The following is a 15,783-nucleotide window of genomic DNA, read 5'->3' as shown; positions in this document are numbered from 1 at the left end:
TTATGTGGAAGCAGCGACACCCTTTAAAATGTCCAAGATAAATTTGGCACTGGGTGAATAAAGTATATCCTATCTGGCTGGAAGGACCAGGGTTTGTAACGCCACATTTCCACCACAGGGTGCTGGACTACAGACTTGGACTACTGTGTTTCCACCTCTGAGCCCAAAGAGGAGGGCTGTAGTTAACATATATTATGTTTCCTCTCCGGGAAAAATTAGCAAAAAAAATGTTTCTCTATCCACGGCTTTTGGAATTCTCGATGCTCCGTGATTGAATGGGCTTGAGGGCCAGATCCGGAATGCAGACCGTATGTTTGATGCCCCTGTCGTGGTAGATCCCCAAAGCACACCATGACTCACTCACCGGTGACTGTGCACTTGCTGGCATCTCCTGAGGAGGTGGCTCTGACCCGGTATGGCGAGGCAGGGATCTCATCTCCTCCGTACTTTATCACGATGGTATAGCGGCCCACCTTGTCAGGTACATACGACACCAGATACGTCCCGTCACCATTGTCATGGATACCAACCCTCTTCGGCTTCCCATCCTGGTCCTGAGAAAACAACAACGTTTCAGACGTATTATACTCCTATTCGTGATCCTGTCTAGAGGTTATACTCCTATATGTGATCCTGTCTATAGAGGTTATACTCCTATTCGTGATCCTGTCTATAGAGGTTATACTCCTATACGTGATCCTGTCTATAGAGGTTATACTCCTATACGTGATCCTGTCTATAGAGGTTATACTCCTATACGTGATCCTGTCTATAGAGGTTATAGTCCTATACGTCATCCTGTCTATAGAGGTTATACTCCTATACGTGATCCTGTCTATAGAGGTTATACTCCTATACGTGATCCTGTAGATTTTTCTGTTCCAATGACTCTCTGCCAAAAGAGCTTGGTAAGAGGAAGGGAGGGGGAGAGAGAGAGAGAGAGAGAGAGAGAGAGAGAGAGAGAGAGAGAGAGAGAGAGAGAGAGAGAGAGAGAGAGAGAGAGAGAGAGAGAGAGAGAGAGAGAGAGAGAGAGAGAGAGAGAGAGAGAGAGAGAGAGAGAGAGAGAGAGAGAGAGAGAGAGAGAGAGAGAGAGAGAGAGAGAGAGAGAGAGAGAGAGACAGAGAGAGAGAGAGAGAAGAGAGAGAGAGAGAGAGAGAGAGAGAGAGAGAGAGAGAGAGAGAGAGAGAGAGAGAGAGAGAGAGAGAGAGAGAGAGAGAGAGAGAGAGAGAGAGAGAGAGAGAGAGAGAGAGAGAGAGAGAGAGAGAGAGAGAGAGAGAGAGAGAGAGAGAGAGAGAGAGAGAGAGAGAGAGAGAGAGAGAGAGAGAGAGAGAGAGAGAGAGAGAGAGAGAGAGAGAGAGAGAGAGAGAGAGAGAGAGAGAGAGAGAGAGAGAGAGAGAGAGAGAGAGAGAGAGAGAGAGACAGAGAGACAGAGAGACAGAGAGAAGAGAGAGAGAGAGAGAGACAGAGAGAGAGAGACAGAGAGAGAGACAGAGAGAGAGACAGAGAGAGAGACAGAGAGAGAGAGAGAGAGAGAGAGAGAGAGAGAGAGAGAGACAGAGAGAGAGAGAGAGAGAGAGAGAGAGACCCAGAAAACCTGAGCCTACGCCTTCAGTATAGTGAATCACTAAAACAATACAGAAATACACTACGGAAAAAGAAGGAACAGCATGTCAGAAATCAGCTCAATGTAATTGAAGAATCCATAGACTCTAACCACTTCTGGGAAAATTGGAACACTAAACAACAACACGAAGCGCTATCTATCCAAAACGGAGATGTATGGGTAAACCACTTCTCTAATCTTTTTGGCCCTATAACAGAGAACAAACAGCAAAAAAATATACATGATTAAATGCAAATCTTAGAATCAACTATTAAAGACTACCAGAACCCACTGGCTTCTCCAATTACATTGAATGAACTACAGGACAAAATACAAACCCTCCAACCCAAAAAGTCCTGTGGTGTTGATGGTATCCTCAATGAAATGATAAAATATACAGACCACAAATTTCAATTAGCTATACTTAAACTCTTTAACATCATCCTTAGCTCTGGCATCTTCCCCAATATTTGGAACCAAGGACTGATCACCCCAATCCACAAAAAGTGGAGACAAATTTGACCCCAATAACTACCGTGGGATATGCGTCAACAGCAACCTTGGGAAAATCCTCTGCATTATCATTAACAGCAGACTAGTTCATTTCCTCAGTGAAAACAATGTACTGAGCAAATGTCAAATTGGCTTTTTACCAAATTACCGTGACGACAGACCACGTATTCACCCTGCACACCCTAATAGACAAACAAACAAACCAAAACAAAGGCAAAGTCTTCTCATGCTTTGTTGATTTCAAAAAAGCTTTTGACTCAATTTGGCATGAGGGTCTGCTATACAAATTGATGGAAAGTGGGGTTGGGGGAAAAACATACGACATTATAAAATCCATGTACACAAACAACAAGTGTGCGGTTAAAATTGGCAAAAAACACACACATTTCTTTCCACAGGGCCGTGGGGTGAGGCAGGGATGCAGTTTAAGCCCCACCCTCTTCAACATATATATCAACGAATTGGCGAGGGCACTAGAACAGTCTGCAGCACCCGGCCTCACCCTACTAGAATCTGAAGTCAAATGTCTTCTGTTTGCTGATGATCTGGTACTTCTGTCACCAACCAAGGAGGGCCTACAGCAGCACCTAGATCTTCTGCACAGATTCTGTCAGACCTGGGCCCTGACAGTAAATCTCAGTAAGACAAAAATAATGGTGTTCCAAAAAAGGTCCAGTTGCCAGGACCACAAATACAAATTCCATCTAGACACCGTTGCCCTAGAGCACACAAAAAACTATACATACCTCGGCCTAAACATCAGCGCCAGAGGTAACTTCTACAAAGCTGTGAACGATCTGAGAGACAACGCAAGAAGGGCCTTCTATGCCATCAAAAGGAACATAAAATTTGACATACCAATTAGGATCTGGCTAAAAATACTTGAATCAGTTATAGAACCCATTGCCATTTATGGTTCTGAGGTCTGGGGTCCGCTCACCAACCAAGAATTCACAAAATGGGACAAACACCAAATTGAGACTCTGCATGCAGAATTCTGCAAAAACATCCTCTGTGTACAACGTAAAACACCAAATAATGCATGCAGAGCAGAATTAGGCCAATACCCGCTAATTATCAAAATCCAGAAAAGAGCCGTTAAATTCTATAACCACTTAAAAGGAAGCGATTCCCAAACCTTCCATAATAATAATAATAATATGCCATTTAGCAGACGCTTTTATCCAAAGCGACTTACAGTCATGCGTGCATACATTTATTTTTTTTTGTGTATGGGTGGTCCCGGAATTCGAACCCACTACCTTAGCGTTCCAAGCGCCGTGCTCTACCAGCTGAGCTACAGAGAGATGAACTTGGAGAAGAGTCCCCTAAGTAAGCTTGTCCTGGGGCTCTGTTCACAAACACAAACAGACCCCACAGAGCCCCAGGACAACAACAACAACACAATTAGACCCAACCAAATCATGAGAAAACAAAAAGATAATTACTTGACACATTGGAATGAATTTACAAAAAAACTGCAAACTAGAATGCTATTTGGCCCTAAACAGAGAGTACACAGTGGCAGAATACCTGACCACTGTGACTGACCCAAACTTAAGGAAAGCTTTGACTATGTACGGACTCAGTGAGCATAGCCTTGCTATTGAGAAAGGCCGCCGTAGGCAGACCTGGCTCTCAAGAGAAGACAGGCTATGTGCACACTGCCCACAAAATGAGGTGGAAACTGAGCTGCACTTCCTAACCTCCTGCCAAATGTATGACCATTTTAGAGACACATATTTCCCTCAGATTACAGCGATCCACAAAGAAATCGAAAACAAACCCAATTTTGATGAACTCCCTTCTCTACTGGGTGAAAAACCACAGTGTGCCATCACAGCTGCAAGATTTGTGACCTGTTGCCACAAGAAAAGGGCAACCAGTGAAGAACAAACACCATTGTAAATACAACCCATATTTATGTTTATTTATTTTCCCATTTGTACTTTAACTATTTGCACATTGTTACAACACTGTATATAGACATAATATGACATTTGAAATGTCTTTATTCTTTTGAAACTTCTGAGTGTAATGTTTACTGTTAATATGTATTGTTTATTTCACTTTTGTTTACTATCTACTTCACTTGCTTTGGCAATGTTAACACACGTTTCCCATGCCAATAAAGCCCTTAAATTGAAAATTGAAATTGAGAGAGAATGAGTGTGAATCACTGTGTGTTGTGTTGAGCTATACTCTGTTGCCGGTAGAACTGAGCCCACCCTCCAGGAGGGGCTTTAAGATCACCTCTGGGCCTTCATCAATTACATCCCAATATATAACAGATTGATAATGCTCGCAGTTAGTTTGCTCGCAGTTAGTTTGCAGACAACTAATTATGACAACTTTGATTCCAATCCAGTACACCAGGGGGCTCCAGACTCACACCATTCAGTAGCATTATGCGACCCCTTTGACTTGACTTTGCGAGTAAACAAAAAATGTATTGGTGTCAGTGTGAGCTGAACGCACAGTACCAGTCAAAGGTTTGGACACACCTACTCATTCCATTTATTTTTTACTATTTTCTACCTTGTAGAATAATAGCGAAGACATCAGAACTATGAAATAACACATATGGAATCATGTAGTAACCAGAAAAGTGTTAAACAAACCAAAATATATTTTATATTTGAGATTCTTCAAAGTAGCCACCCTTTGCCTTGATGACAGCTGGGCCTGCTGCTGTGAATAGCCTCTTGATGTGCGCTCCGGGAGAGAGAAAAAGGCCTTCTGATTGTTTAACATTTCAAAATCCAAATTGTGGGAAATGCATAGCTTCGGAAGCAACTAGTGTTGTTCTCAGCTTCCTGTGGGTATAATAGCAATAAGGCCCGAGGGGGTGTGGTATATGGCCAATATACCACAGCTAAGGGCTGTTCTTAAGCACGACACAACGTGGAGTATACAGCCTGGATACAGCCCTTAGCCGTGGTATATTGGCCACATACCCCGGAGGAACCGTATTGGTATTATAAACTGGTTACCAACGTAATTAGAGCAGTAAAAATTAAATGTTTTGTCATACCTGTGGTATACGGTCTGATATACCACGGCTGTCAGCCAATCAGCATTCAGGGCTCCAACGACCCAGTTAATAATGATTTATTTGTAATCTCTTAATATTAAGATCAACAGCAACTATTTTACAACCAAAGATATTTGATATGGATTTTATACGAAGCGCGCAACTGCGCATCGGCCATCGTGAGTGCATTGGGTAGCAGGCTACAACTTATTTTTTAGAATATTACATTTACTGTTAGATTAATACATGACTACTAGCAGTGAGTATTATATTTAGTGTTAGCGATCTAGCTAATGTGTTTTGAGTTTTCACTTCCTCATGTGGTGAATTAGCCCCCAAATAAATGTGCCCACGATATTAGTGCACATAAAGATGTAGGAAAATTGATCTCTATTGAAAAACAAAATTAAGAAAATTCTGGAGCCCTATTTTAACAGTATAATCACCTCCCAGATCATAGTTGTCTGGCTGATCACCTCCCAGATCATAGTTGTCTAGCTGATCACCTCCCAGATCATAGTTGTCTGGCTGATCACCTCCCAGATCATAGTTGTCTGGCTGATCACCTCCCAGATCATAGTTGTCTGGCTGATCACCTCCCAGATCATAGTTGTCTGGCTGATCACCTCCCAGATCATAGTGTTCTGGCTGACAGCTGATCACCTCCCAGATCATAGCCTAGACACTAGCCGTTATAGGTTTCTCCAAAGTCCAGCCTGATTCTCGAACCACAACACCACAAGACTACCCTCAGGTCAACTCACTGTGATCTGGACTGACAGCTGTCCCTCTCCAGCGTCCTTGGCATCAATGGTGAACTCTACTGGAAGGCTGGCTGGCACTCCGGTGGTTAGACCAGGTCCGCTGGCACGCACCTTACTGGCATCATGGGTAGGCAGCACTCGCAGCTTGAAGGGGCTGGACGAGGAAGTAAACAATTACAATAATATCAACAAGTGGAGTAAACTAGCGGAACGGGCATCACAGACAGGGCCCAGAGTAGAGGTGTGAACCTTTAAACAGGGGATCGTTAACGTTTAGAAAAAAATCCCTAAATGAAATATATATATATATATATTTTTTTCTTCTTCTCACTAAATGTAAATCTTAGTGCGGTTATCACAAAATATATTCTTTGCTGTGTTCTACCCTAACTAACTAGAGGATAACTTAAATTAAACCAGAGGAACAAACTTTAGGCTACTTGGTGAAGACATTCAGATACAGATTACCACATGTACCTGCCAAGATAAAGGAAACCCCAACATAGTGTCAAGAAGTTACCCGTATGCGCACGGTTCTTTCTGCCTGCCCCTCCTCCCTCTCCCTCTCCCTGGCTCGCCTGCTCTCCTCCCTCTCCCTCTCCCTGGCCCTGGCTCTCCTGCTCTCCTCCCTCTCCCTCTCCCTGGCCCTGGCTCGCCTGCTCTCTTCCCTCTCCCTCTCCCTGGCCCTGGCTCTCCTGCTCTCCTCCCTCTCCCTCTCCCTGGCCCTGGCTCGCCTGCTCTCCTCCCTCTCCCTCTCCCTGGCCCTGGCTCGCCTGCTCTCCTCCCTCTCCCTCTCCCTCTCCCTGGCTCGCCTGCTCTCCTCCCTCTCCCTCTCCCTGGCCCTGGCTCGCCTGCTCTCCTCCCTCTCCCTCTCCCTGGCCCTGGCTCGCCTGCTCTCCTCCCTCTCCCTCTCCCTGGCCCTGGCTCTCCTGCTCTCCTCCCTCTCCCTCTCCCTGGCTCGCCTGCTCTCCTCCCTCTCCCTCTCCCTGGCCCTGGCTCTCCTGCTCTCCTCCCTCTCCCTCTCCCTGGCCCTGGCTCGCCTGCTCTCCTCCCTCTCCCTCTCCCTGGCCCTGGCTCTCCTGCTCTCCTCCCTCTCCCTGGCTCGCCTGCTCTCCTCCCTCTCCCTCTCCCTGGCCCTGGCTCTCCTGCTCTCCTCCCTCTCCCTCTCCCTGGCCCTGGCTCGCCTGCTCTCCTCCCTCTCCCTCTCCCTGGCTCGCCTGCTCTCCTCCCTCTCCCTCTCCCTGGCCCTGGCTCGCCTGCTCTCCTCCCTCTCCCTCTCCCTGGCCCTGGCTCGCCTGCTCTCCTCCCTCTCCCTCTCCCTGGCCCTGGCTCTCCTGCTCTCCTCCCTCTCCCTCTCCCTGGCCCTGGCTCGCCTGCTCTCCTCCCTCTCCCTCTCCCTGGCTCGCCTGCTCTCCTCCCTCTCCCTCTCCCTGGCTCGCCTGCTCTCCTCCCTCTCCCTCTCCCTGGCTCGCCTGCTCTCCCTCTTCACTAAATGATGCCAGTGTGTGTTCAGTCTTACCTGTAAAATACCCTTGTCTATTCATTGATGATAGGCCCTGCTTTACTGAAGTTGCGAGACATTGCAAGCCAAGAAATTGCTAGATACAGCATTCCACTGCGAAATACAGATTTTGATTGATGATAGATAGAACCGTGCACTAGGTCTGACTGTCTGTCTGGTGGCCGACCTGCCTGTACTGATAGATAGAACCGTGCACTAGGTCTGTCTGTCTGTCTGGTGGCCGACCTGCCTGTACTGATCGATAGAACCATGCACTAGGTCTGTCTGTCTGTCTGGTGGCCGACCTGCCTGTACTGATAGATAGAACCATGCACTAGGTCTGTCTGTCTGTCTGGTGGCCGACCTGCCTGTACTGATCGATAGAACCATGCACTAGGTCTGACTGTCTGTCTGGTGGCCGACCTGCCTGTACTGATAGATAGAACCGTGCACTAGTTCTGTCTGTCTGTCTGGTGGCTGACCTGCCTGTACTGATAGATAGAACCATGCACTAGGTCTGTCTGTCTGTCTGGTGGCCGACCTGCCTGTACTGATAGATAGAACCGTGCACTAGGTCTGACTGTCTGTCTGTCTGGTGGCCGACCTGCCTGTACTGATAGATAGAACCGTGCACTAGGTCTGACTGTCTGTCTGTCTGGTGGCCGACCTGCCTGTACTGATCGATAGAACCGTGCACTAGGTCTGACTGTCTGGTGGCCGACCTGCCTGTACCCTTCCCCTCCCTCTCACCCTCGCTATCTCACTATGAAAGACGAAAGTGTTCGCGTTCTCGGAAGTACGGCAACTAAATTGGTCTTCTCTGTTCCCAACATACTGAAACTTAGGAGTCGAGGAATTTTATCCACGTGTAGTTGTACGATTACTTTCGTATCGTTTAAACTGAATAATAAAAAAATAAAAAAATAAAAAAGGCTGTTTAAATGTTAAGAATTGCCCATTTGTCACATCTCTAGCCTGGAGATTTTCCTAGTCAGATCATAGGGAAAACTCTGGGATCTAAGGAGGAATGTTCCACAATATACAGTCAGAGGTGTATCTGCTGTGATACAGAGCAGTACTCCTGGCTAAACCACTGTCCTGTGTGTCACGGAGTCTAGTTTAGTGAGTTACCTGCGTGGGAGCTCCTCGTCAGCGTACTTGACCACTACAGAGTAGGGTCCCTCCACTGAAGGGGTGTAGGCTACCGTATGTGTTCCATCTCCGTTGTCTGTGATCTCCACCGGCTCAGCCACACCTGACGACCAACACACACAACTGACATGAGGACAGAACCTTTCTTAGACGCACCGGACGGGGAAAATAAAGTGGTATTGAACTGAATTGGACACAATAATAAAGTTGAACTGAATTAGACACAGAATGCTGCCTATGACCCCAAGAACACCATCCCCACCGTCAAACATGGAGGTGGAAACATTATGCTTTGGGGGGTGTTTTTCTGCTAAGGGGACAGGACAACTTCACCGCATCAAAAGGGACGATGGACGGGGCCATGTACCATCAAATCTTGGGTGAGAACCTCCTTCCCTCAGCCAGGGCATTGAAAATGGGTCGTGGATGGGTATTCCAGCATGACAATGACCCAAAACACACAGCCAAGGCAACAAGCGTCGGCTGGAGTGGTGTAAAGCTCGCCACCATTGGACTCTGGCGCAGTGGAAATACGTTCTCTGGAGTGATGAATCACGCTTCACCATCTGGCAGTCTGACGGACGAATCTGGGTTTGGCGGATGCCAGGAGAACGCTACCTGCCCCAATGCATAGTGCCAACTGTAAAGTTTGGTGGAGGAAGAATAATGGTCTGGGGCTGTTTTTCATGGTTCGGGCTACGCCCTTTAGTTCCAGTGAAGGGAAATCTTAACGCTACAGCATACAATGACATTCTAGACCATTCTGTTCTTCCAACTTTGTGGCAAACCCATTGAACACCTTTGGGATGAATTGGAACGCCGACTGCGAGCCAGGCCTAATCGCCCAACATCAGTGCCGACCTCACTAATGCTCTTGTGGCTGAATGGAAGCAAGTTCCCGCAGCAATGTTCCAACATCTAGTTGAAAGCCTTCCCAGAAGAATGGAGGCTGTTATAGCAGCAAATGGGGGACCAACTCCATATTAATGCCCATGATTTTGGAATGAGATGTTCGATGAGCAGGTGTCCACATACTTTTGGTCATGTAGTGTAAGTATTCACACCCCTGACTCAGCACTTTGTAAGACATAGAAAAATTTGTAGAATTGCAGGAAATGAGCTTTAAAAACAGCAGAACAATTCTCTGCTCCATGCAAAATGTGTAGATATAATCGGCACAAGTCTTTTTGGGTAAGTTCCCCGTAGTCTGCTGTTCCCCGTAGTCTACTGTTCCCCGTAGTCTGCTGTTCCCCGTAGTCTGCTGTTCCCCGTAGTCTGCTGTTCCCCGTAGTCTGCTGTTCCCCGTAGTCTGCTGTTCCCCGTAGTCTGCTGTTCCCCGTAGTCTGCTGTTCCCCGTAGTCTGCTGTTCCCCGTAGTCTGCTGTTCCCCGTAGTCTGCTGTTCCCCGTAGTCTGCTGTTCCCCGTAGTCTACTGTTCCCCGTAGTCTACTGTTCCCCGTAGTCTACTGTTCCCCGTAGTCTGCTGTTCTCCGTAGTCTACTGTTCTCCGTAGTCTTTCAAAATTAACAGAAATAAAACGAATCCAGTCTGACCTTTAAGTGCGGTGACGGCCACAGAGAGAGGGGCCACCACACAAAATGACTCAAACCTCACCTTTGGGAGCGGTGACGGCCACAGAGAGGGGAGCCACCCCGGCCTTGCTGCAGTCCACAGTGAAGGATTGTGGGATCTTGGCGCGGACCCCTGAGCCCACGCCGGGTCCTGAGATCTTCACCTTGCTGGGGTCAACCATGTCCTTCACCGGTACCTTGAATGGACTGCCTGATGGACAGACAGAGGGAGACAGAGAGAGACTGTTAGATAGACTGCCTGATGGACAGACAGAGGGACACAGAGAGAGACTGTTAGATACCAGACAGACAGATGGACTGTTCGATACACTACCAGACGGCTGGGGCTTGGAGTTTTTCCTAAACCAGGTTATCAGAAAAAAACTAAGCTCAAATGGTACGGTGAAACTCTGGGCACCAAATAGAACAACAACATAGCCAACAACATCAGTGTGTGTGTGAGTGAGTCCTTCACTGGTATCTTGAACGGACTGCCTGGTGGACAGACAGATGGGACGAGTGTATGTAATGTTCCCATGGTTTTACAGTACAACAGACAGTTAAAGTACTCTCTGGTCTACCTTGGAGCAGAGTAGACAATATAGACTGTATACTGTAGACCAGGGGTCTTCAACCTTTTCTTGCCCAGGGACCCCCGCCCCGGAAAACCGGCAACCCAGGGACCCCCCGCCCAGGAAAACCGGCAACCCAGGGACCCCCCGGCCCGGAAAACCGGCAACCCAGGGACCCCCCGCACCAGGAAAACCGGCAACCCAGGGACCCCCGGCCCAGGAAAACCGGCAACCCAGGGACCCCCGGCCCAGGAAAACCGGCAACCCAGGGACCCACGGCCCAGGAAAACCGGCAACCCAGGGACCCACGGCACAAGAAAACCAGCAAACCCCATTATATCTATATACATCTATCTATATATCTATTTTCGTGGACCCCCTGCATTACCTCGGCCGCGGAGCCCTGGTTAAATACCCCTGCTGTAGACGGTCTACTGAAATAGGAGTCTACTAAACCCTATACAGATTATTTACTGACACTAGTTACCGTAGGAACCAACATTGCCCTGCATAATCAAAACCATGACGTCTGTGTGGGCCTGAAATCTGTGTGTCTGCGTCCCAAATAGGATGATTTTTTGGGACACAGACTGAACGTGTGGCAGAGAGAAGTCACCCTGCCTATAACATTCAGAACGCAGAAATCAATAGTTAGCATATCCGGAGATGAATCATCTATTTCATGCTGCAACATACAGACAACACTAAGAACAAGAACAGCAGTCTTTGAAACAAGTTTAGCCCTCCACGATAATATCTATAAAAACAGTAAGCATCGTTTACATTCCATGTAAAGAACCTGGTGTATTAAATGAGAGAATTCACTTTTTATTCAGTATTGTTACAGGAACATATGGTGTGCTGTTGCTTAAATACTCGGAGTCCTTCCCATTAATATCTCCTTTCTCCGAAAGTTTTTTTTTGTATTTTTTTGTGTTTGTTGTTCACTTCCCTTCATGGATTTGAAAATAAAAGACTGGTATATGGAAACTCCTTCTAACCCAGTGGTCACCAACCGGACGATCGCATCCCTAGTAGATCACCAAACACGTCTGTAGAAAAGCCATCGATAAAGGCATTACTAGTAGATCACCAAACACGTCTGTAGAAAAGCCATCGATAAAGGCATCCCTAGTAGATCACCAAACACGTCTGTAGAAAAGCCATCGATAAAGGCATTACTAGTAGATCACCAAACACGTCTGTAGAAAAGCCATCAATAAAGGCATTACTAGTAGATCACCAAACACGTCTGTAGAAAAGCCATCGATAAAGGCATTACTAGTAGATCACCAAACACGTCTGTAGAAAAGCCATCGATAAAGGCATTACTAGTAGATCACCAAACACGTCTGTAGAAAAGCCATCGATAAAGGCATCACTAGTAGATCACCAAACACGTCTGTAGAAAAGCCATCGATAAAGGCATCACTAGTAGATCACCAAACACGTCTGTAGAAAAGCCATCGATAAAGGCATTACTAGTAGATCACCCAACACGTCTGTAGAAAAGCCATCGATAAAGGCATCACTAGTAGATCACCAAACACGTCTGTAGAAAAGCCATCGATAAAGGCATTACTAGTAGATCACCAAACACGTCTGTAGAAAAGCCATCGATAAAGGCATTACTAGTAGATCACCAAACACGTCTGTAGAAAAGCCATCGATAAAGGCATTACTAGTAGATCAACAAACACGTCTGGCAGAAGGTGCACTTGATTCAGAAACCCTGGCGCCGGGTAAGCAGAGTGTTCTCATTTTAAACCATTCTATGTGTCTGAAGGGACTAACTCTGCCTACCAGACCAGGAGAGCTGTGCTAAATCAAGCGCACCTACTGTACTGGCCAATCGGATGGCTCAAATCACAGCGCCTAGTACAGCTTCCACAACCCCACAGCAAAGTTTGATACCAGCCTACGAGAGATTTCATCACTTTTAAAACCATGACCAGAGAGAAACTGTCAACGAATATAGCAAAGAGCTGTATGTTCACATTTTTAAATCAGCACTGTCAACACTGTTTTTTAAACAAAAATAGATATGCGCTTCTCCCGACTAACAGTGCAGCTGCACTGAATTAGCAGCCAAGTGTATCGATAGGCCTGCACTTTTATTATTAGCAGCTCGTCACGTATATTTTAATATCAAGAAATATTTCACTTCCTCTGGTCATAGGAACAACATGAATTTGTGCATCGCCATCAGTGGGACGACTGTGTCCCCTCTGGTCAGTCTCAGCGGAGGGAGGGAGGGAGAGAGGGAGAGGGAGGGAGGGAGGGAGGGAGGGGTGAGAGGGGAGGGTGAGAGGGAGGGAGGGAGGGAGGGAGGGAGGGAGGGAGGGAGGGAGGGAGGGAGGGAGGGAGGGAGGGAGGGAGGGAGGGCACGTTTTGTTTTTTGCCCTAGCACTACACAGCTGATTCTATTTTGGGGTAATTATTATTTTTTGAAACAACACAAAACATACACATACAAAAGACAGCATACAAAACACACAACGACGTCACCCTGCCCAGACCCACCCCCATCTCCATCAACCACATCCCTCCTGCCCAGACCCACCTGCTCACCCTCCCCCTATCTCCAGCGCCTGCATCACTCTCCGCCACATGGCCTCAAACTGCACAGCTGATTCAAATAACCAACTCATCATCAAACTTTGATTATTTGATTCAGCTGTGCAGTGCTAAGGCAAAAACCAAAAGGTTCACCCGGGGAGGAGGTCGGGGTCGGGGGGAGGAGGTCGGGGTCGGGGGGAGGAGGTCGGGGTCGGGGTCGGGGGGGCAGCCATCACAGAGTTTGGGAAAACTCTGTAGTAGATTATATTAGATTATAGTTACCTGGGATGTGTTTTCCTCCATATGTGATGTTAACGTCGTACAGGCCTGGGACGAATGGGATGTACTCTACGTTACAGCTGCCATCTTTATTGTCTTTACAGGACATCTTGGACTCTGACGGGCCTTCTACTGTGATGCCCAGACCTCCGATACCTGCCCCTCTGAAAAAACAAACATGTCAGAAACGGGGATACATAATAAATACAAATACTACTACTACAACAAAAGGAGTTGATTGTGGACTACAGGAAACGGAGGGCAGAGCACGCCCCCATCCACAGGAATGTTGTGAAGCAAGACAAGAGCTTCCAGTTATTCGGTGTCCACATCACTAAGGATCTATCATGGTGTCCACATCACTAAGGATCTATCATGGTCCACCCACACCAACACAGTTGTGAAGAGGGCACGACAACGCCTCTTCCCCCTCAGGAGGCTGAAAAGATTCGGCATCGGCCCTCAAATCCTCAGACAGTTCTACAGCTGCACCATTGAGAGCATCTTGACTGGCTGCATCACCGCCTGGTATGGCAACTGCTTGGCATCCAACCACAAGGTGCTACAGAGGATAGTGTGTACGGCCCAGTACATCACTGGGGCCTAGCTCCCTGCCATCCAGGACCTCTATACCAGGCGGTGTCAGAGGAAGGCCCTAAAAATTGTCAAAGACTCCAGCCACCCAAGTCAGACTGTTCTCTCTGCCACCGCACGGCAAGCGGTACCGATGCATCAAGTCTGGAACCAACAACACACTGAACCAGCTTCTACCCCCAAGCTATAAGACCGCTGAATAGTTCGTTAAATAGCTACCCAGAATATCTGCCTTGACCCTTTCTGCACCAACACTTTTCACAATCCTGTTGCCTAGTAACTTTACCCCTACATACACATATATACACACACATATATATACACGTATCTACCTCAATTACCTCGTACCCTGCACATCGATCCCGTGTACATGGCCATGTTATCGTTACTTGTGTATTTATTCCTCATCTTATTTCTACTATTTCAAAAAATAAAACATCTCTGCATTGACTGGAAAGTAAGTAAGCATTTCAATGTTAGTATACACCTGTTATTTACGAAGCATGTGACAAATAAAATCCGATTTGAGACGGGGTCGAAGCAAACTACTGTACTAATGCTAAAGGAACATTTCCCCTCGGACCTGGGTTCATTAGGCACCAAACAGGAGGAAAGGTTTGCAAGAGAGGATATATGAACGCCACCATTTCCTCCCTAAGACACGACACACGAACATACAGGTGTGCATCTACCTGGTGATGATGGAGAAGTTGTTGGGGGCCTCTGTGAGGGCTTCCTGGAGCCCGGGGCCCTTAGCCAGGACCCTGGTGGGATCACAGCCTTCCTCTACCCCCACCTGGAAGGGACTCTTCGGGACCGGAGACTCATCGTACAGCACCTCCACAGCATGGACGCCTAGAGAACAGAGAGACGTCAACATGTCAATGAATCAATCATTTGGACATACCAACCACATACATCTATTCATAATACCCTTTTTACATCAGCAGTCGTCACAGAGAGCTTAACAGCAACTGTTTGTTTTTACCGTTTTCGAAGGGTGTGTACTCAACGCCGTAGGTCCCGTCTGCCTTGTCAGTGACGACACAGTCAGTCAGGGCTCCAGAGGGATTTCTGACCTGGGCTTTGATGTGGTCACCTCCCTTCTTAGTCAGAGACCTGGCGTCTACCGTGAAATCCGTAGTGGCCTCCCGGAACAACGCTGTAGAGTAGAGAAAACATTTAATAGAATTATCAATTGTTAATTTTGTCGACTCATCCCAAAGTATCATGTTGTTGAGCTTCGTTGACTTTCTATTCCTCCCTAAAACTGTTCTCCAGCCAGGGGTGCTGCTCTGTGGCTCTCCAGCCAGGGGTGCTGCTCTGTGGCTCTCCAGCCAGGGGTGCTGCTCTGTGGCTCTCCAGCCAGGGGTGCTGCTCTGTGGCTCTCCAGCCAGGGGTGCTGCTCTGTGGCTCTCCAGCCAGGGGGTGCTGCTCTGTGGCTCTCCAGCCAGGGGTGCTGCTCTGTGGCTCTCCAGCCAGGGGTGCTGCTCTGTGGCTCTCCAGCCAGGGGTGCTGCTCTGTGGCTCTCCAGCCAGGGGTGCTGCTCTGTGGCTCTCCAGCCAGGGGTGCTGCTCTGTGGCTGACCCAGTGCCTCTCAACATGTGTGTGTATTTGTGTGGGGGTTGAGACGGGGAGAAGA

At 47.6% G+C, this 15,783-nt stretch overlaps 1 protein-coding gene across 2 annotated transcripts in view; it reads right to left on the bottom strand.

Annotated features, from left to right (window-relative positions):
- The window catches only part of LOC121577861 (filamin-B), a 183,395-nt gene that overhangs the window by 52,348 nt on the left and 115,264 nt on the right, over positions 1–15,783 (bottom strand). For both annotated transcript variants that reach the window (XM_041891803.2, XM_041891804.2), the window contains exons 22-28: positions 15,130–15,303; positions 14,834–14,996; positions 13,551–13,711; positions 10,181–10,348; positions 8,547–8,670; positions 5,915–6,068; positions 365–554 (exon numbers count right to left, since the gene is read on the bottom strand). In XM_041891803.2, the coding sequence (XP_041747737.1) occupies positions 365–554; positions 5,915–6,068; positions 8,547–8,670; positions 10,181–10,348; positions 13,551–13,711; positions 14,834–14,996; positions 15,130–15,303 (1,134 nt within the window). The remainder of the gene's footprint in view (positions 1–364; positions 555–5,914; positions 6,069–8,546; positions 8,671–10,180; positions 10,349–13,550; positions 13,712–14,833; positions 14,997–15,129; positions 15,304–15,783) is intronic.

This window comes from Coregonus clupeaformis, chromosome 12 (assembly GCF_020615455.1).
Source record: "Coregonus clupeaformis isolate EN_2021a chromosome 12, ASM2061545v1, whole genome shotgun sequence".
Classification (NCBI taxonomy): domain Eukaryota; kingdom Metazoa; phylum Chordata; class Actinopteri; order Salmoniformes; family Salmonidae; genus Coregonus; species Coregonus clupeaformis.
The sequence above is the reverse complement of the archived record's forward strand: the minus strand, read 5'-3'. Positions and strand labels throughout refer to the sequence as shown.